The sequence below is a fragment of the Stylophora pistillata genome, chromosome 9 (assembly GCF_964205215.1).
Source record: "Stylophora pistillata chromosome 9, jaStyPist1.2, whole genome shotgun sequence".
In the NCBI taxonomy this organism is placed as follows: Eukaryota; Metazoa; Cnidaria; class Anthozoa; order Scleractinia; family Pocilloporidae; genus Stylophora; species Stylophora pistillata.
The window spans coordinates 9,981,140-10,002,700 of record NC_142527.1 but is presented as its reverse complement, the minus strand read 5'-3'; the positions used below and the strand labels follow the sequence as shown (position 1 = coordinate 10,002,700).

At 37.4% G+C, this 21,561-nt stretch overlaps 4 protein-coding genes and 1 non-coding gene across 11 annotated transcripts in view; 2 read left to right on the top strand and 3 right to left on the bottom strand.

The window, feature by feature from the left end:
- The window catches only part of LOC148723209 (uncharacterized), a 13,035-nt gene extending 8,596 nt beyond the window's left edge, over nt 1-4,439 (bottom strand). For 2 of the 3 annotated variants that reach the window (XM_088734053.1, XM_088734054.1), the window contains exon 1: nt 4,294-4,439. The gene's annotated coding sequence lies outside the window, so the exon portion shown is untranslated. The other variant, XR_015991949.1, reaches the window with a different exon arrangement.
- A 41-nt stretch (nt 4,440-4,480) lies between these two features.
- On the top strand, nt 4,481-9,995 carry LOC111345586 (chromodomain Y-like protein 2). Of its 3 annotated transcripts, none has more exons than XM_088734059.1 (3): nt 4,481-4,717; nt 5,225-5,313; nt 5,551-6,033. In XM_088734059.1, exons 1-3 carry the CDS (start codon nt 4,580-4,582, stop codon nt 5,951-5,953), a joined length of 630 nt encoding a protein of 209 aa, XP_088590185.1. In that variant the 5' UTR covers nt 4,481-4,579; the 3' UTR covers nt 5,954-6,033. The 3 variants fall into 3 exon arrangements, with proteins under 3 accessions (XP_088590185.1, XP_088590186.1, XP_088590187.1); XM_088734060.1 differs by having other exon boundaries at nt 4,485-4,717; nt 5,863-6,033; XM_088734061.1 differs by lacking the exon at nt 5,551-6,033 and adding an exon at nt 9,347-9,995 and having other exon boundaries at nt 4,486-4,717.
- Nucleotides 6,035-10,186, bottom strand: LOC148723208 (uncharacterized). 2 transcript variants are annotated; one of them, XM_088734062.1, is made up of 7 exons: nt 10,058-10,186; nt 9,674-9,837; nt 9,357-9,436; nt 8,693-8,912; nt 7,294-7,365; nt 6,711-6,861; nt 6,035-6,414 (listed from the first exon to the last, which is right to left on the bottom strand). In XM_088734062.1, exons 1-4 carry the CDS (start codon nt 10,131-10,133, stop codon nt 8,804-8,806), a joined length of 429 nt encoding a protein of 142 aa, XP_088590188.1. In that variant the 5' UTR covers nt 10,134-10,186; the 3' UTR covers nt 6,035-6,414; nt 6,711-6,861; nt 7,294-7,365; nt 8,693-8,803. The 2 variants fall into 2 exon arrangements, with proteins under 2 accessions (XP_088590188.1, XP_088590189.1); XM_088734063.1 differs by lacking the exons at nt 8,693-8,912; nt 9,357-9,436; nt 9,674-9,837; nt 10,058-10,186 and adding an exon at nt 9,113-9,197.
- A 323-nt stretch (nt 10,187-10,509) lies between these two features.
- Nucleotides 10,510-20,743, bottom strand: LOC111344583 (kinesin-like protein KIF3A). Of its 2 annotated transcripts, none has more exons than XM_088734057.1 (15): nt 20,488-20,743; nt 19,685-19,769; nt 19,440-19,545; nt 18,484-18,623; nt 17,763-17,960; nt 17,415-17,473; nt 16,736-16,854; nt 15,795-15,887; nt 14,593-14,749; nt 14,324-14,396; nt 12,617-12,724; nt 12,198-12,308; nt 11,686-11,811; nt 11,294-11,347; nt 10,510-10,701 (listed from the first exon to the last, which is right to left on the bottom strand). In XM_088734057.1, exons 1-15 carry the CDS (start codon nt 20,583-20,585, stop codon nt 10,657-10,659), a joined length of 1,572 nt encoding a protein of 523 aa, XP_088590183.1. In that variant the 5' UTR covers nt 20,586-20,743; the 3' UTR covers nt 10,510-10,656. The 2 variants fall into 2 exon arrangements, with proteins under 2 accessions (XP_088590183.1, XP_088590184.1); XM_088734058.1 differs by lacking the exon at nt 10,510-10,701 and adding an exon at nt 10,933-11,123.
- A 541-nt stretch (nt 20,744-21,284) lies between these two features.
- On the top strand, nt 21,285-21,358 carry Trnat-agu (transfer RNA threonine (anticodon AGU)). Its single transcript has one exon. It is a non-coding gene; the product is annotated as a tRNA-Thr (tRNA).
- The last annotated feature ends 203 nt before the right edge of the window (nt 21,359-21,561 follow it).

The window sequence follows — 21,561 nt, the reverse complement described above, 5'->3', positions numbered from 1 at the left end:
AGAATACCTTAAGAGCTTACCCTTAACAGTAAACATCAGGCCCCGGTTGTTCAAAGGATGGATATAACGCTATGCACTGGATAAATCTTTATCCGGTGGATAGCGCAGTACGTTTTGGTAACACTTCTCCCCTGGATACCGATTTATCCGTTGGATAGCGTTATCTGCCCTTTGAACAACCGAAGCCAGATGCCTGCCTGAGGGAACAGTCATTAGTTATTACCTGGCTCCCCGGTCGTGGGCCAACTGAGCAGAAAAACCACTAAAGAAATTAACTGCTGAACTGCCAGTGAGAGAGGGGGAGGGGTGCATGGGAGAGTTCAGTGACAAGTTAACGAGTTTCAGACAAAAAGTTAGGTTTTTCATCGTTTCTCAGAGACTTAAAAACGTAACCGCTCTAAAGAACTTGTGACCATCGAAGTTTATTGCAGGTACAAATGTCTTCACGAACCGAAAGTTTAACGAGCCTGAGAATGCAGATTGTAGTATATTGCGTTACATAAAGTCATATAGCATTAACGCTGTAAGTAACTTCCAATCATGCCATTAATCTACCATCCTTTATAAAAGTAAAATAACTGATTACGAGTATTGTACGGTAAATATATCATCCCGATCGTTAAATAAAGTACAGTCGGATTAGGGGAGTGAGAGTAATGACTTAACCTATGAATACTCTACACAGAACAACCAAAGCAAGCTGTTTTATATTAGTTGTGCTGAAGTTCAGCGCCGAATACCAGCTAGCCTGCAGCGCAGGCGGATTTTGGCGGGGCGAGTGGATACTGATTCCCATGGGTTGTTCAGTAAAGACTTGTTTCCATATCTCAAAGTGCCCTTGGACGTGAGGTGCCTGGGAATGAAATTAGATCACTGGAATATAATTAACGCCGAACTACCGACGATTCACGACTCCGAACGTTCCCTGATCTTGCTGTGCACAAATTATAAGTCTACTTCGTGTGTGTTTTGAGTCAAGAGAAAACATCTGGCTTAGTAAACATCACATCCAGCGTAGTTCTGTTTATTTTCGCCGATAAAAAAAAGAAATCAAAGACACTAAACCTCAAGGGCGGTTTCAGCTATGGAAACGAGTAGCTGCACGACGGATTTGCTTTGTTTCCATAGCTCAAACCGCCCTTGTGCCTTTCCAAAATCGGTTTCCGGTTCCGGTATTGAAAAAATGTTTCGCGCTCTTTTGCAAATTCACCAGAAAACAATAATCTGATGTCTTAGTTTCTTTAGTGGAGTATATATATATATATATTTGGGCAATGACAGGTAATGCAGATGTTGCATCTCATTTATCGGTAGTTTTTGATGTACGTTTATTCAGCAAGTCTGGCTACGTTTACCAATCTTACTAGTCTGAAATTTCAGCCGTCTCTTCCCTTTACCCCACGGCTGAAATTTCAGACTACAATCTCACGAGATCGACGAAATTGTCAAAGAATGGGAGTTAAGTACAAACTTATCGTTCACTCTTTGGATGGTGGATGACAACTTTGCCGGGAGAATCGGTAAGTCTGACGGTGCAAATAAGCCAAATTCTGTGTTATTCTCCCATCTATTTACTATAAAAGGGGACCAACTAAATCCTCAGTTGGTCTAATTCCGATAAAGGCACTGGGAGAAGGAACAGCACAATACATCACCATTCAATCTGTTATATGTTAAATTTTCTTTTAGCAAAAAAATATATATTTTAAGATGAATTGCTAGTTTTTAGATTGAAATGGAAGCGCCTATCCCCCCTCCCCTCCATGCTTCTCCCCTCTGTATTACTCCCCTCCAAATAAACCCCCCATCAATGAGGCCTGAAATTCCATAAGCTACAACACACAAAGTCATGTGGAAAGACCAAAAACTGAAATTTGATGGCATACCATATATTGTTTTGGGGCAAAAAGTTTTTGAGGAAGAAAGCTTGGAAACAAAAGAGAAAAGAAATGAAACTGCAGGTATGGGTTACTCAGTAATTATTTGTCAAGATAAAATTTCCCACAAATTTTTCAATTTTTCTTTGGGGGGGGGGGAGGGGGAGGAAGGGGTGATAAACAACACCCATCTTCATTTAAACAAGAAATAAAACAAGAAATAATCATTGACAAGTAAATAGTATGTGAATACTTTATTCAAGTGTCCCTTTGTTCTTGTTCTAATTCATATGTCATTGGTTGAAAGTTGTACTTGAGCATGGAACACTAAAATTCAAAAAGGAATATCTAAAAATAATTTAAAACACTTATTTTGTGGTACCAAGAGTAAACAAGTAGAAAGAGACAAGAACTGGTATTAACATATCAACACATCTCCCCAAGTAGAAAATTTAGAGCAGAGTGGAACTCCTCAAAGTGCTACTTTGGAAATTGCTTCATTCTATAAAGGGTTTGGTATGTCAAAATTCTGTTCTATACCTCTTCTATGGTCTGGTTGGAGGATATTTAAACAATAGGGTGCCTCTGTAGAGGAACTATCGGCTGATAGTTGCCCCGCAGAAATTTCACGTTCTTAAAACAAATATGCCGGATTTAAGAACATCAAATTTCCAAAGGGCAACTATGAGACTGATAGTTCCGAGACAATAACACTCTATTGTCTTTATTGTTCACCACTGAATTTTCTGCCGAGCGCCAGATCAATCATACCCCCTTCCCTACCCCTCCTACTGGTGACGCCTATGTGCAATGTCACCAATGCAATGACTGGTGGCATCTTAAGTGTGTCAACATACCACCCTGGGCTGTAGAATCTAACAAGTCATGGAAATGCGAAACCTGCAATGAAATAAAGCTTTGAAAATGGAAGCTGAACATTCCACTTATATTTAAGTCAAGTCTTCCGGTTACTACTGAACTACTCTAATTTGACTTTCAAAAACTTTTAAAAAGGCTTCCTGAGAGAATGTTCAGTAAGTACAGAAATGATAGGCACAAGTGATGCTGTTATAGCGACAAAGTATTTTTTTGCAGCTTGGACTTAAGATTTCTGATGAGAAATAGACTCGCGCAAAAGCTTTTGGAATCCAGAATAAACTAGCAGTATCCACACCTTTTTCAGAGATAACTGTTAGGTAATACATGATATTTTAAGATTGGTAAACGTAGCCAAACTTGCTGAATAAACGTACATCGAAAATTTCTGATGAATCATGCAACATTTGCATCGCTTGTCATTGCCCATAGCTGAAACCGCTGTTGAGGTTTAGTGTCTTTTTATCGGCGAAAATAAACCTTAAGTAACAGAACTATGCTGGAGGTGATGTTTACTAAGCCAGATGTTTTCTCTTGACTCAAAACACACATGAAGTAGACTTATAATTTGTGCCCAGCAAGAACAGGGAACGTTCGGAGTCGTAAATCGTCGGTAGTTCGGGCGCTAATTATATTCCAGGATTTCATTTCATTCCCAGGCACCTTACGTCCAAGGGCACTTTGAGATATGGAAACAAGTCTTTACCAGGTTGTTCAGGCCGCCATCTTGAATTAGAAAAACAGTGGAGAGTTGGGGCGAGGTAAAAAGTTTACCAAGCTAGTGGGAGGGAGAGAGAAAAATTGGGGAAGGGGGAGGGGGAGGGGAAAGAGAAATTCTTCCCCGTCCCCCCACCCACTCCGACATTCTCGCATTCTCGCCCCAATTCTCCCAGTCTGCAGCGAATCCAACATGGTGGCTAAACACTTGAAAGATGAAAACCACCAAAACTGCCTGCACTGCAGGCTAATAGAAAATTGCCGAGAGCATTTGGAAGATTTGAAAAAAACATAGTGAAATCAAACGTTATAACCGCCCGATTTGCTCTCCGAGTAAACAAGCTTTCAATTCGTCACATGCAGATCACTGAATAACACGACGCGTGAACTTGCTTTACTTTTGTTGAACTTCCATTGCCAAACATGCCTATCGCTTTTACCAAACAACTTCTTTATTTACTGCCATGACCAACTTCCTCGTACGAAGATATATTTTCTCCAACAGACATCAATACAGAACCTTAGAAAATTAACTAGTTGAAGATAACAATTACCTATTCGAAGTCATATGAGAACTAAATGACTCAGTGTATATGGCGAGTTAAGTCTTGTGGTGGATAAAAGGTCCAAACTTTCTTTTAAAAATCTTCTTTTGCGATCATTTGAATGCTTCCTTATCAGTCTATGGTTTTCCTATGATTACAAGGAACTCCAGAAGTTTCTTTACCTCCCAGATGATCGTATGAACGATATGGAAACAAGGCTGTATCATGTTCCATCAAAAAATAATCAAACTGTAACAACAGATTTTCATTTCGCATACCTTCGTTCTTTCACCCAAATTGATGCTATTCCGAGCAGTAACCAGTGACTCGCCAGTGGTCTGAATACCTTAAGATCTTACCCTTAACAGTAAACATCAGTTAAACTGCTCCGCCAAAGAAAAGATGTCCGCCAGAAAAAACCATGGCCAGTAATTAATTTTACTTTTGCATGCGCACCGCTGACCCAAACGCAGGCTCTAGAGACGACAAGCCCATTGCTAAATCTTCTCGCTAAATCGCACATGCGGCGATTAATCGTCGAGGAGCCTCGATCGTGTCTTGTAGATGGATTACAAAAAATTAGACAACACATCAACGGTGGATCTCCTTGGTCACTTATACAAGGACTACCGTTCGAAGAAGAGGAAGAGAAAGGATATTTATGAGGTTGAGCGGCTCATTTCGAAACGCGAAGGAATTGAGGTGAGCAAACAAATAAGCTCATTTAAGTTTCATCTGTTCGCTCGTCACTTTGAGGCCCGTTTCCGTCGCTTGGCCGCTCTTGTTAGATTTTGAATGAGAAAAGATAAAACCTCCAAGAGCAACTTCAGAATACCCGGCCATTTATTTACATCTTTTAGAGTTATATTTTAGTCTATATTTTACTTCATATAATTTAAATAGTTACATAGCAGGTCCACATCAGCTGATAGCTACCGATGGAACTATTACTTCAGTAATATTTCTAATTTTAACCTGCTTTATCAAATAAAGAATCGATTGATTGATTTAGCGTCTTAAGAAACGAGGCGTATGAAAACAAAAGCATCCATTTAAATTCAGTGAGATATTCCGTTAAAGATCCTAGAATTTGACCTGAATATCCATGCCCCTTTTCCATAAAGTATATTTCATATTCGATCATGGCTTTTATTTGTTTTTTACTATTTGCCAAGTTCTCAGAAGCACTGTGTTTCATGATATTTTCAGGATACAGAGTACTTGGTTAAGTGGAGTGGCTACTCCAAATATGAATCCACGTGGGAGGTGTCGGATAACATTTCCGAGGATTGTATTTGGTCAGTTTTTTAAAATAAATATTACCATACAAGTGAAACACACTGGTCTAGTACTGCGATTTCTTTTTTGTGTGTGTGTTCTAAGTTTAACTTCATGTGAACCTTTGACATTGATGCAAAGTAACTGTTTTGTTTCCCCCTATCTAAGATTTTAAATAAACTTGTATACTTTTTAAAATTATTTAAGCTATAGTGAAAAACCTCCATAAAATAAAGACTCTGATTCTGTATTGTTAGGTTGTTTGAAAATCCACGGCCAGGAAAGAATGAAGTAGTTCAGGCAGTAGACAGCTTCAGAATAGCAGTAGAAGGAAGATTGAAATCTAAATGCTGCCTTCCAGTGACAATCGATTTTCCTTCTCACATTTTCAAGCACTTGTTTGAGGGTAAAGGAGAGTTCACTGGGAGATGGCATTACCTTGAAGAGAGGCACTTTGACAGAAAATATTTTCCACATGATTGGGATAGGTGTCTTGACTCTTTTGGAGAAGGGCATAAAATTTTTTTTCCAGTAAGAATTTGTTTTTTCTTGTCCTGGTCATCAAAAAGGTATATGAAGCTGCAAAGTGGGGAGGTGCAGCCATGCAGAAGGGCTTACCAGGAACGTCTCTCCTTTTCCTTTGCAAGAACTCCATGTTAATAGAACTTTTCATGTTTTAACTATTTACTGAAAGAGGTCAGAGAGAGTAGATAAGGTTTTACAATTCAGTTGGCTGAAAACTGCTGAACCTGGAATATTTTATTTCAGAATTCAAACGTGAGCTCTGCATTGACAAGTGATAATTTGTTAAGTACATTTAATCAATCTCTCACTTGCAAGAGTTACTGTCCAAAGATCTGGAAAATTCTAGCACACTACCAATCAGAGAAAACCACAATATGGTTGTCATCATGTTGACAAGCGTCTGATTTTTGCTCTAGATTCTTTAATTTCAGAATCCCAGTACTTTTCATTTTTTTTGTTGTATGCTCTAGGTAATCTTTCTCTTTTTCACAATGCCCATTGATGACCTTCTGTGCGTATAATGTCTGCTGGGCTGTCCCAGTTGTTGGATTTGCGTCTCAAAACTCTTCTTGCATTGTCATTATTCTTTTCTACTCCTGCAATTAAAATTACAGCAGCTAGTTATATTTTAAACCTCTAGGCAGGCATTGAGATATATGTCGAACATGGCCTATTACAAGTTTATTCAAAGCTTAAACCAGGTGTGAACAGTAACCACTTAAAAAAGATCTAAGAGAGTCATTTTCTTAGAATTCCATTCAACAAAATATTTTTTGTAGACTTAATGTTCTGCCAGAGATTTTGTGTAAAATGTGTTATTTTATTGCTGATAATATCTTACAGCTGAATAACAAGAATACTCTGCAGAGGGTATGTAAATTCTAACATGTACCTTGTCCTGTAAACTGTTTCACATTGCTGTGTCTTTTCATCGCTTCTGGGACATGGAATACCATAGAATGCATGTAGCATGTCACATTCTTTTTACCATAACCAGTTCTCTTGTTGCCCAAGGAACAAAACAAATTCACCCAGTCTTTTGCCTTTAAAAACAGCAATTATAACAACAACAAAAATACTCTGGTAAGAACTAATATATCAAACACAAGAGGCAGTGTTTCATTGGGATATCCAAACACAGAGAAGAGAGTTGAAAATATGACGTGCAGCGGATTATTTTTGACAAAATTTGAGGTGTTTGGATAGCCAATGAGACTCTGCCTCAAGTGTTTAGTGTTTGATAAATCTTCTCAATCAAAACAAAAACTAAGGAGGAAATGGAGAAGTAAAATTGAGAAAATCTGTGCTAATTGAGACCAAAACTCCTTCACCATTGTGAATTTTCTTTGTTTTACCTTAGCGAATTATTATTTAGAGTTTGAGAGGTTAACTTCTGAAGCACAGACTGAACTACAAAATGAACATAATTTTTAAAAGTTAGGAAAATTTGAGAACAAGAAATTGATAGCCAGCACCTTTTGGCAGAATGAAGAAGCATCTACAGAGCGCATCACTGAAATGTGATCAAAATATAGTTCTCCAAAGTCCTGTTAAATAAGAAATGGGATATTATGAGATCAATATATTTTAGGTGGTTGAATAGGGGATACATGTACCTGTATTCATGTGCTGAAGGTCAGATTTGACCACCTAAGTTTTTTTAGAACATAGCTGGCAGAGCCGATCAATCAAATTCAGTATACGTAAGCATGCTCAAAATCCCAACAGTGCACGCTGATATAGCGTGAACAAATCACTTCGGCAAAAAATTTTTTTTCGTGCGAGCGGCCATTGTTACCTTGGGGAAAAATGATATATTTCACGACAATAATGGATACAAACAAGAGTTGGCCTACTAGTACCAAAATGAAGACAATTTTTGGACCTTTTCCCTTGGGCTAGAGTTCTTAAATAAGGCAGAAAAAGAGAAAAATAACGGAAAAGGAGACTCGGCATCAGCATTGTCATCATTCGCTTCAATTGATATTGTTGTCCATTTTTCGTGTCGGATTTGATGCACAATTAATAATAATAATAATAATGAACGTTCTTAATACGCATTTAAGAATCTCAATGCGCTTACAATAATTTTTACTAAGGTTGAGATCGGACGTCAGCATTATCAGGCGCCTCTGGCAGCCGCTTTAGTCCATGTAACGACCTCACCTTTTCCCACCCATCCCACCCCAGGGGAGGACATCCATCACACAGTAATCTCGTGCGTGGGAAATTAACGTCTCCTACCCCTAACCCTGCAGGAGACGGGACCTCCATTTATTCGTCCCTATCCGAGAAGACTAGAATATCTAACCATTTCTTGATGTTGAGAAAGGAAGCATATTCTTCTCAGTTAATTTTAAGACCCTGAGTGTTGGTCCGGCCGGTATTGAACTCTCGACCTCCCGCACAGCAGTCCGGCGCTCTCCCAATTGAGCTAACCAGGCGGCGATTCCACTGGCTATGTTCTAAAACAATTGGTTCATGCCTTCAGCTGTGCACTATCAAGTTATGGAGCACGTGGGAAGTTTGAAGAGCACTCAAGAAGCTAGAGTTGCCCTCGGCTATTGCCTCGGCAACTCTTACGCTTCTTTCATGCTCTCCAAACTTCCCACATGCTCCATAACTTGATAGTGCACACTAAAGCCATGAACCTATTGTTCAATAACTCAGGTAACTTTGTATGGGCATGTACTTTGCTCTAATGAGCCATACAGTAATTTGTAGAATTTTGTTAGTGGGTTAAGATATTGATTTACTTGCACACAATTTTTAAGAAAAACTGTAACCAAATTTGTTAAATGATGCAGTTTAAAATAAAGTAATAATGTTTTTCAGTTTTAAAAATTTTCTTATTTGAGAGAGTAATATTGGTACCTTCCATATTTTCTCCACAGTTGTAGCAGTGTCTTTTCTCAAAAGAGTAGAAAAGTGTCCAGGGAAGTCCTTAGCAACAGCTTTTTTTCATTTCCCATTAGACTGGTCCAGTCATGGGTACCTGAACCTTTGCCATTGGCATTCTTTTTCTCCCAGACATGGAATGTTACGCCACATTTGTTTATGGTCTGCACTGCCTCCTTCAAATGCTGCCGTATAGCTTTAGGATTGGAAACTTTATTTTTGTGGGCTTCCTCATCATCCCACTCAATCATCTCATCCAGAAGATTGCGAGTAAGTACATCTGTTACCCTTAGTAACAGATGCAGCTCATCAAGGATGATGTGATCCAGGGGTATGTTGAGTAGTGGGGGGTTGATACAGGAAAAGTTTTTGTTTCCTCGCTTTAAATGACAGCACCTTTTTAAATCTTCTAATGTTCGTTTCTGTGGGCTGCTTTCATAATAGTTCTCTGCCTTGGACATATCGTACCGATGGTGTGAAAAATAAGGTTAGCTCTCTTAACTAAGAACAGTCAATGTACACAATGAAAATGTGTTGCATTTGTAAAAGACTCCAGGTGGAGCATCTCTGTCACTAAATGTTAAAAATGGTTGGTTTCTTTCTATTGACATGTTGATTTTAATCTGCTAGATTCACTAACCTTCTATCTTTGTGTATTGTGCACCACAAGCAAGAATAGTGTGATGTAGCACCACTTAGACCCATGATTAGCAAAAGAAACTGGAAGAGAGGATAATAATATGAGGATTTGAGAAAAGTAATAACAGTGTTGGCAATAGTGGAATTAAGTATATTTTCCTGAGCATCATATTTTGTTTACATGGTAGAAATTTGAGGGTGATTTGTTTCGACTTCATTTAAATGAGTTAATGTCAGTGATTGATTATATAATATGGGCCCAAGACATCCAATAATCAAACCCATGTTCATGCATCTTCAAATGTAACATTTACTAACTTTATAGTCTCCACCAAGGAATAACTCCACAGGGATTTGGTTTTCCCCCACTTTGACAAAGCCAACCTCTTGTACTTCATTGATTTCTTGTAAGACATCCTGAAATGACTCTGCAATTGTAGTGTAATCCTCACTGCCTTTCACACCTGCAATTGTGCAGTTCCCTGTTAAAATTAAAATGTGTGTGAGCATGTGTTTGCAAACAGCTCTTATGTTGGAAAGGGAGACAAAGTGACCAGTAACATTTGTATCCTTGAGAGGTCTTCAGGCTTTAATATAGCTCACCTGATTAAATAAAATGTTAAGAAATGTTGTGAGCTAATTAGTGACTTATAAGCTCTTTTTGTTTGTAAATCAGTGTTGTTTAGCTCTACCGTCAAGTACCTCTTGATGACATAAGTTGGTCTTCTTTTTGTAGAATTGAGAATGATAAGATAATGTAGTTGCTGTTTCTTGTCATTCGTGCGCCATCTCCACTGATCTTTACTTTAATCGCTCTCTGTGTATCACTCACTGAATGATCACGTGATTCTTCCTAAAATTGCATGAATAAACAGAATGATGTTAATTTTATGCTGTATTTTTTAGTGTAATCTGAAAAGCTGTGAATGCTGAACATATTTCCTATGTCTATGGTACATGTACATGTATTTTGTTACACTCCCAGTGGCATGCTGGTTCAAGTTAAAAAATCTATTACATAAACATATTTGAAGAAAGACTTTTACAAATGAATGCTATGTAACTTACCGAGTCAATTATTTGCTCCTTTAGCAATTCTTTAAATGAAGTTTGTACACCCTGTGATTTCCCAGGTGTAACAGTAAGGTGACTTAATTCATTCAGATGATTCTTGCACTGTTTTACCAAATATGATCTTGGCAGTCCATCACACACCATTGTTAGTTGATGGTAGAACTCTTCGCTCACACTGAACCGGTCCATTAAAAATAAAACCTCTTCCACTTTCTTTTTGTCATCTTCTATGAGTGTTGAGTATTTTGAAGTGCCACCCGTGTTGGTAGGGACTGTTAAGGAAGAGTCATCTAAACTGAAATTATGGGTTGTGCATGTACTGTTTCTTTCTTTAACCTCTAAACTGTTCAGTTTGAGGCCATACGCTCTCAAAAACCATAGAGCTTTTTGTGCCTTGGTTTTCAGATCTTTCAGATATCTCCACTTTGTAGTGGGACTGAGGGTTGATAGTTCTTTTGCATTTTTGTCTGTCCCATTTTTTGTTTCCAGTTTTTTAATATATTTTTTCAGTGACTCAGTTTCAGTTAATATCTGATCCTCCCTGATTTTTTTTTGCTTGATCTCCTCAAGGAGTTCTTCGTATATTTTTTGGTTTTCTTTTACTAGATTTTTTTTTATTTTTGTCTCTTTTTGTAATTCTGTATGCAACATCTCAACTGACTGTAGTGTGTTCTGCAGTGTTCCACTGACCCATCTGGCAAACCAGAGATACATGTTTTCAATGCTTTGTCATGATGATGATTATTATTACTGTAATTATCATCATCATTACTATCAATAAATATTATGGTCATTACAGAATTGATATTCAAATAATATTATTAACTATTATCATTAAAATTATTATCATGCAGCAGTACTTACCAGCTGCCATTCCCCTAATTCATGATTCCATGATACATGTCGCTCAATCAGATCCTGTGAGAAAGATTAAGGAAGTGTAAGTTTACGTATGATGCACGGTCCTCGCAGTAGAGAGCACTATTTATGCAATTAGCGAAAATCAGACCTGAAAAAAATCAGGCCTGTACGGGATTCGAACCACTGACCTCTGCGATACTAGTGCAGTGCTCTACCAATTGAGCTAACAAGCCAACTGGGAGCAGGCCGTTAAGTTGATTCGTAATAAACCCGTATGATAAATCAGTTACAATGAATATATGAAGTTTGTAAGTGTAAGTTTGTAAAGGATCACAACATTTATTTGTTGGCTAACCTTACTCATTACCATAATCAAGTGTAGAATGTAATCTCACCTGAAATTCAGGGGGTATAAAGCTCTCAATCAGCTTGGTTTCAAACTGAAGTTCTTTGCGCAGCTCCCTTATACTTTTGAGCAGACCTTCTGTTTCCCGCTGGTGCTCTTGTTGTTGGTCTGCCATCTGCAAAGGAGAAAAATCACCAAAGGGGACACCTCAAAAAATGCGAGTAATCACAAACAGCAGCAAAATTTGTTGACATGCAACACTCATGCATGTAGTCAAGTTTACAGATTTATATTTAGAAAAAACTGAAATGAAATTTAAACTGATGTCCGCACAACTGCCTCTCTCCACCCTGGAGCAAAAAAAGGTGACAAATTCTGAGAAGAAAGGGAGGGGAAGGTTAATATTTGAAATGGACTAAAATCTCACTAGAGGAAAATAGCCATAAAAAATTACCACTTCCTGTAGAAAGCAGGATTAGGTGAGGGGGTAATACTCAAGGCCTCTAGGGTTGTGTGTGGATTTCACTCTTTATTTTCAACCTGTACAGTCATAATAAGTACCTCTGATTCTGCACTCTTCAGCATGCTCCAAACTTTCTTAAGCTTGTTAGTTTTCCCAGCAGCTTCTTCTTGAAGACTGGCATACTTTTCCTCGATATCAATTCTCTCTTGCTAAAGAAAGACAAAGAAAAACAAACAAACAAAAAAAACAAATAAACATACTGTCAGAATATTATCTTTATCAAATCCACCATTAAAATGTATCACCATATACATGTATATCATTATATCTTTCAGTTGATGCGTACTGTTGATTTCATGGGCCAATTGTAAGGCCCACTACATTCAAAAGTTTGTTTGAATTGAAATTTCCCCCACTATTTGAACCCAGAGATAAAATATACATCTTTGGTAATTAACCTTGTTTTCTCTGCAAGTTACTGACCAAGTTTTTTCCACTCAGCCATCATTCAACTCACCTCTTTTTCCTCAATAAGTTTCTGTAGTTCTTTCTCTCTTTCCTTTCTAGCAGAGAGTTCTTTAGCAGATTGTTCCAAGAGGAGTTCTTGTTCCTTGGCCTTTTCCAGCTACAAATTGAAAATGTCACAGTGAAGAACATTTTGACTCAAAGATGGGACAAAGGTTAACCCTAAGCCAATACTAAGTTAGCCACTCACAACAAAAGATTTGCATTATAAAATTTACACCATTCCCTACGCAGGAATTAGGAGAGAGTAGGGGTTCTAGGGGTTAACATTATATGCCGATGTACTAGGAGAATTCAATGAACCATTTATACAGGACTGTATGTTATATTTCTTCAGAGTCAAAGCCCTGTTTATCCCTAAAATGGAAGCATTGAAAATTTTTAGAAAATTTTCAACAAAATAAAATATCAAGAGAAACATCCTCTGAGAAACCTCACACCTAAACTGATAGTCATGGAATAATTATAATCTTAAGACACAAATCTAGTCAACAACCGAAATGAAACACAGATCAAGTGAAGAACTCCTATTTTTATTGACTAATTCTTAGAAATGACCTAGCTGTGAAGGTGTTTTTTTTTTTCAAATTTTTTTGTAACATTAGATATGTATTTTTTTTTATCTTATCTATTATTTCAGACATGGAAGTATAGGTGTGACTTCAGGACATTATTACCACCTAGTCTCCCTCGCAGCCATTTTTAGTCTCGTCTCGCAACGCTCCTCCCCACAAATGGCTGCTCACATTCGAACAACATTCCTTTCCCTTTGTCGTCTTTACACCAATGAGATCACTGACATCATTTCTTATGTGACCAATCAGAGCACAAGAGATTATAATCAATATTGTTTTTCCCGCGTTTTCAAATTCTGCATTTGATCGTAATTTCTTGATGGAGGAAATGCCAAAGAAGGTTTTGCAAAGTGATCGTTGCTTTCTTTGTTCCACTTCAGTTGAGGAAAAGAAAAAAATTGTGTTTTTGGAAGAAGTTCTTTTGATTTTCCCGCAATTATTAGTTCCTGTCTAGATGTGACTGTGAGCTGCTATTCAGCGACCAGCGAGTTGTCAGTTTGTAAAGCTTGCTACCGATGATTGATCAAGTTAAAAAGGCCTCTGATCATCTTGATGAGCTCAAAGATGAATTGAAGGGAATCTTCAAGGATTGCAAACTTCCCAGAATGAAGTGCTTATTGAACGTTGAGAGCGACGGTGGAGAAATCCAGGCTTCGTGCCATGGGAAATCTTTGAAATGTTTACAATTCGATCCGATCAATACCAATTGTACTTCTAATGCTACAGCCAATTCTAGTATTTCTACTGCGAACAGTGAACTGGTACGTTATACTCCAGTAAGATTTCCTATTGGTTCTATTAGTGTGTCTCCTATTTGAAGTCATTCGTACAGACTTATGCTAGAAGCTTTCCCTAGTCAACTGACGGTAAGATAGACTGCTTTGAGTAGATAGGTCGATTGGTTAGCATGTTTTGGCGTGGACACTTTCCAGAATATGGTAAGTAAATGCTGATTAGTCAAAATCCTGAATGGAATGCAGTTTGAATGTGAGCAGCCTTTTCTGGGGAGTTATTCGCCGCGTGTGACGACTCCGGAAATGACTGCAAAGCAGTCTAATTACCAGCCAGCTAGTAATAATCCACATTTAAAAACTTCACTTCAATATCACAGCTTGTTTACCTACCAGGTTCACTCCTCCAACAATAATCTTGCTTTCCACAACTTTAAGTTTCTCTTGAAGTCGTACGTGTTCCATTCTTGAAAAACAAATGTTAAAAATTGATTCGATCAGTGAAGCTGACAGCTTTTTAAACAAAATTAGGGCCATAAATAAAGATGATATTTTTCTTGTCACAATTAAAGTGGGATATAGAGAATAACAAACGGGTGCACGCAGAATTTCTCACAGCAGAACAGATCCCTGCAGTCAACAAGAATCAAACAAGTCCATACTCGGAGTCCTTGATATCTTTCTCTCTCTTTTCCAATTCTTCAGCAGCCTGATTTCTCTCTTCCTCTGCCAAGTCTGTTTTCTGTTGCAGCTTTTCTCTCTCGGCTTCTATCTTAGCCCTGAGTTCTGCTACTTTTTCCGGAGGAAGAGCATGCATGCCTACAGGAGGAAATTGAAAAATGACATCACTTTCCCTAAGAAAGACATGTTACCTTGAGTAAGTTCAATAATAACTGAGAAGTTCTCAGGGTATTGTACAAATTTAAATAATAATTTGAATTCATTTCAAGTCATTACTTAAAGGTAGCCAAGAGCTACTAGCTCTTTTTCTTATCATGCCGTTAAACTATGGAATTTACTATGGGACAATGTTTGAACCTTGAACCTTAATGACTTAAAAAAAGCATTAGCTAGCCTTAAATTAATGCAATTTTAGAGCATATTGTAAATTGAATTTATACTCTGTATTTTTAATTATTTAGTAAATCTAGTTATTTCATTTTAGCTGTTAATTATAAATAGGATTGTATTGTTAACAGTATTTCATATTGTCATGGTATATCATGTTGATTTCTTTTGTTATTTGTTATTTTTCTGTCAGAAAAATTAGTTTCTAGAAGCTACTCTTAAATTTTAGAAAAATAAAGTTTATGTATGCATGCATGCATGTATGTATGCATGGATGGACGGATGCATGCGTGCATGTATGTATGGATGCATGTGTGCATGTATGTATGGATGGATGGATGCATGTGTGCATGTATGTATTAAGAACAGGCCAATTTTTTGGAGGGGTGGAGAGGGGATGAGAGGGGACAGAAGATGTGATATTTGGTACAAAATGTTGGTACAAGAAAAATAAATTAATATGAGCACACAAGGGTATCAAGCACAGTGAAAAGCACTTGTTTCTAAATAACAAATAAAAATAAATTTGAGAGATACTGCTCAGTCTCCTTAAAAATAGAATATACCCCCTTTCTTATTTACATGACTGTGAAAAAATAAAATTTATGATTAACTAGTCATAATCTTTGGAAATAACCTGGCCCACCCTTTAATTGAACAATTCAAAACAGTGCACTTCATCTCTATTCAACGCAAATTGTGAACATTTTAGGGCTATTTTTAGTGAAAGACAGATATTTTTAATCAGTCTTATGGCTCCCACAGATACATTTATATCAAACTTGCTTCAACTTACTTTTTTTTCTGTGTTTCTTTTTCCTTTTGACTATCTTTCCTTCTTCTTCAACTTCTTCCTCAGACTCACCTTCTTCTTCCCCACCACTCCCCTCTGATGAAACATAATTGAACACTTTTGCACCCTAGATCTCATTCATAAATTCTCCGTAGTTACTGTCTGCCATGTAATTCTTATGATGTTAGTTTGGAGAATTTGGTATTGAATCAACGGATAATCCCCTAATTGATATTTTTCTTTGTTCTTTAGAGTGGAACGCTATAACAAGATAGGGACCTGGACTCTACATATGATTTGCCCGATAGGGGCCCGGTTCAAGCCGTTCAAACCACATTGTTATTGTTACATGTTCTTATCATTCTGTAGCGAGAATGCTCGTCTCTATTAAATGAACGTCTTGGTGAAATGGATGAATTCCTATCTATGACAAGAACATGTCACAATAACAACGTGGTACAAATGGCTCACACCGGGCCCCTATCGGGAAAATCATATGTAAAGTCCAGGTCCCTATCTTGTTATAGCATTCCGCTCTACTCTTGTCACCTGTCTGCTTGATATTGCAACTTGATATTGAAGGGTGAATTCTGTCGTTAGTCACTTATGAGAGTTAGAGAATAAAGTAACACATTTATTTCTCACTCCAGTAAATAGTAAGAATAGTTGTAGTTTATAATGAATTTCTTGGGGCCCATTTCGTGAAAGTCCTAGTAATGTAATGGGTCCGTAAAGCAGTTCTGTTTTCAATTAAGATGGGTCTTTCAAAACTTTTGAAAATTATACTTTAAAACTAACAGCTAAAGCAAAAAAAAAAAGACTTTAATTTTGATTTTCAAATGTGGCTTTGGGTACATTAAGTTACCGCGACTTTTGAGAAATTAGACCCAGTCCCCCAATCACTTGGCTACACTGCCTTCAAGGATAGACAGTAACTAACTTGCCTTCTACAAGCTGTGCCTTAAGTCTTTCAATCTCCTTTTGAAATTCTCTAAGCAGTGCATCCTTGGGATCTTCATTGATCTTGGCTTTGTTCTTGATATTTTTAGCCCGGTTTGCATACCTAGTTGTAAATTTACATTGTAGACATGAGAGATCTTAACTCCTCTGGGAAGAGGTTGTTTGAAAGGCGATTAGTGCTAAACCAAGATTAAAAGTTAACTTTTGTTTTGATTTCATGTGCATGCTGAGACTGGGTAATATAATCAAAGTGAAAATATCAACCAAACTAACCAATAAATCTGTCTAAAAAGTCATAAATTCTTGGTCCATTATCTTTCCACCGGAACAGGGCATCAGAGGATCTTGGTTATGTCACAAGAAAATTTACTTGATCCCCCATTAACAGTCAACTTTTGTAGTTCCCCCTTTAAACTCTGTTAGAGGTGACTGATCCCCCCTCTACGAGCCCAAAAAACTGTGACCCCCCCCCCCCAAAAAAAAATCCTACTTGGACTTACAGAGTATAAATAATGACTAGTTCCTTAGTAAAAAGTACCCAGGCACACACCTAGGCTCTGGATAAATTCTGTGTTTTTAACTGAGAGTTTAATCACATCTTATCAGTCAGAGAGTTTAATCGCATCTTATCAGCATGAGTTTTAGAAACAAAACATGAGTCACCTGAGGGTACTTAATATTGTCTCATCAAAATTGTAGTTGGCTGGACCAATGTTGGCAATCTGAAGAATGAGACATAGTCATTATAATGCATTAAAAGAGGCCACATAATCTATCCAAGGTATAAAATTAATGTTTTTAATAGTAACTTTTGTTCCTTGCAACAAATGGTTTCCTAAACCAAACTACCAATGTTACCCTGTCAAGCCTAAAATGGCAGCCAAATGTAAGGCATGCACAGGGGGATCGAGTTTGGTTGTCTGGTCACATTATTATCTAGATAATAGTAATTAACTATTAATAATATTTTATTAATTTATGGCAAGTTCTGCAATTTCACAATTTACTCACCATTACTGTCTTGGAATTTCCACCCAAAGAGTCTTGTAGCAATCTTGTAAGTTTAGAGTTTCTGTAAGGAATGTGAGTACTCTTTCCATCCACCAGTGCAGATATAACATTGCCAAGGGTGGAGAGGGACAGATTGATTTGAGTTGCTTCCTTCAATCGTTGACCTGTTGCCCCAGTTTTTGCTTGCCGCTCTGATCCCTGGGTTTAAATCAGAGAACAAGAAAAAATGGTTTTCTTCTGACCACATAAGGAATGAAAACTTTAGCCCAGTTCTTTGAAGCAGGCAGAACTTCCTGTTTAACAAGTAACTTTCTTGAATAATGATTTTTCTACCAAGCAAAGGACTAGTCACAAAAATGGAGGGAGAAAAGCTGGACTTTAAGCTGAGAACTTGTAAATTAGAGCTTGCATTTGGGAGCAATATCAGTCATCCGTTCCTAAGCTGGCTCTTTTAAGTGCACCCTATTGGTAAGAAAGAAATATGCCTGTAGTTCTACTGCTTCATTTCAGCTGTTAATTGTGACCTCGATTTTAGTCTCAGTGAACAGGCACTATTTTAAAAATTAAAACCTGTAGCTGAGTTTAATTAAACTGATTCAATGTGTTTCCTGTGTTTCAGGGGCAAGAGCATGACTGCTGCTTTCCAAAACTTTCTAGAGACATACAACAGGTTACTGTACAGATATGTCCAGTTACTTGACACTCCATGTAACAAACTTACAGCCAAGTCCACAAGATGTAGTTTTCCCATGCGTACATGGTTTTGACCATCTGGTCCCTTTTCACTGCACTCCACAGTAATGGTAAAAATAGCATGAGAGCGGGATGATCGTTCATTCATGTTTGTAGCCCCAACAGAACCTAAAATCACAAACAGAATCTTGAGCACATTGGAGAGATGTATTAAGAAAAAGTTATATTTCATACAGGGCAAGTACTTCTGAAAAGTAAATTACAATACCCCATCAAACACTCTGAAAACTAATCCAGCACCTGCAGTTTTTGAAGTCTCATTTATGCTCTTTATTACATCACTGGCAGTGCTCATGGGTAATATGAAGTGAATCCTGCATTCTGATTGGCTATACCAGCAGGCAAGATGAGCCCATCTTGCCTGCTTAAGATTGCCCACTTTGATCCCACGCATTAAAAAAAGTGCATGGAGCAGACTTAAAACATTCCTAAATTTTGGACAATGTCACTGATGAAGTTCCAAAAGATAGAGGAAGACAGTCAAAACAAACAAAACATAAACGACCCTCATGGGGTTATTTTGCTAAAAAACACATTTGGCTTTCTTTACCAGCTCTTCAAAATAAGCAAGACATTTTCAGTTCTTATTATTTAAATTAGTGAAATCATTTCGCCATGTATAATAAAACCTTTTCTGACTACGCTTGTTTGGTCAAGATGGCTGGATATTAGCCTCAATCCTTTTTTGCATTTTTACAGAAATCCACTTCATCTCAGACCGAAAAAAAAACAAAAAACAAACTTGGCCAATATGCAGCCATCTTGACCACAAGCTTGGTCAATAACGCATACTAATTAAGTTCAATTGGCTGACAGCATTGTTAAACAGATTCTCATAGTCGACACCAAAGGAAATCTAAAGAGAGGAATATTGAGAACTTAGATATTAATGCTAAGATGTAAAGGGTTAGGTCACACACTCACGATTTTTGTTTCCCAGTGTCATGGTCTTGTCTAAATCATCAGCATTGTTCACCACATATGAAGACAAATCCTTTACGTAAACTCCAACATCAGGTCTCTCTTTGACCTAAAACCACCAAGAATTAGACATTTGACACAGTTTGAGAAAAATCAGTGTAACCTTGGAAAATAATGTAAAAATGGTGCTTGACAGTTATCAGCCCTCAAAGCTTAAAAAAAGAAACATCCTTAAATGAACAACTTGCCTCTAATTTTGCATTCTGATCCTTTCCTAACAAGTCCCGCACATTTTCATTGTAGATTTCCAAATATGACACTCGAACAAGAAACCTGGATAAAACAGTTACTGTTTATATCAGTTTAAATAGTTCTAATTTCAAGAAAAAAATAAAAACATGAGAAATAAGCTTCAAATGTCATATTACAAATTTAAGAGAAACGATGTTTTATTCAAAGATCGGAGTGTGAAGTCAGTTGGGCAGTGCAGAGGTGTTAAACTTTTGTTCCCTATTTTATATCACTTAGAGAATGATTCAAAGAAACAAGAGAGTAATTTCTTCGGGTCTTAAGTCAGCCTTACACATTCTGACAAATAACAGGAGATATCTCCGATTAACACCCCTTGCTACTGTTAAGACAAAAAACTTACAAAAAAGAACTTTTAGAAGTAGTTACATACAATTTAAGAGAGTTACAAATTAGAGATCAGTGGTATGGTGGCGAGACAGATTCCATGATCATGTAGAATCAAAGTAAATCACGTGTAATTTGGAATTGTTTATCAAGCATTTTAAGAGCAGTTTGTCAAGTGTCTGATCTCTTCCAGGTTCCCATGAGATTTTCCCCTTTCATATCACTGTCATCCCAGTGTAACAGATTCCTGCTTCCTTTCTCTTTTTCATGAAGGCTTGTAGGTAAAAATTCCCAATGAAATTTGTCAGCCACTAGTCTGCTCTCCATTGATCCAGAGGGTTGTTTACATGAAAGACTCTAGATTTCAGGTTCTATTTTACTAGCAGTGGCTATTAGCTTAAAAAATCAAACCTACCGTACGTCACCAGCTACTTTAGCAATATGTCCAAATATATGTGCAAATGAGTTTGGGATTATTCCACGAAGTTCAGGAGCTGTTCTTACTCCTTCCATTGTAAAAGTTTTCCCTGTCCCTGTCTGCCCATATGCAAAGATTGTGCCTGGTATTTAAGAAAAACATGAGTCAGCGCATTCTGCTTTGCACTTTGAAAACATGTGATATAACCCATAGTCTGTCCACTCAGATGCCTGGATGGATTTGACTGCTTACTTTGAACCCTTGAAGATCAGTATGCATATTCTCCATACTGTTCTCTGTACATTTCGTGAGATGCTGACAAGAAGAATTTGTTAAACAATCAAGAGCTTCAGTCATTGATGATCATTTCCTTTATTCTTGCAACCTTAATGCGTGATTCGAGGGTGATATTGTAAGGAGAAATTAGATGCTGGTCACCTTTATTGGTCAAAGGGTTAACACAGAAAATTTGCTGACAAAGTAATCACATACTGTTACAGGTTCAGCCACTTATGACATTCTGGTAGGCAGGGTCATTTAATTCAAATACACAGTCAAACTTGTATTAAGAGGTTTGATTTGTATTAATTTGATTTAAAGACAAGAGTTTGAAAATCGCCCATCCTCCTGAACGCCGGCCGAGAAATTTTAGGAAATTTGCAAATTGGTTACAGAACTTTATAATTTTAAGGTCTGTTGTTGTCTTCTTGGAAAATATATATAGAAAGTATTGAAATATATAGTTCTGATATCAATTTTGACCATGGTAACGCACCTTGAAGTAAAACATAGCGGGCGCCGTAGCTCAGTTGGTTAGAGCACCTGTTTAGTAAACAGGAGGTAATGGGTTCAAATCCCATCGGTGCCTGTTTTTTTCATAAATAGCTGGCTAAAAATTAGTTCGTCTTATTCATTTTAGTCTATGAAGGGGTAAATGGGGGTCATCAGTAATTCTCGCACTTTCCTGGGAGGTGGCCTGGTAGGTAAAAGTGCTCAATTACTTGTTCTCGGGCAAAATAGTGTTGCATAGGTAAAGTCTTTTTGCAGATTAGTTAGCAGATTTGACAGAAA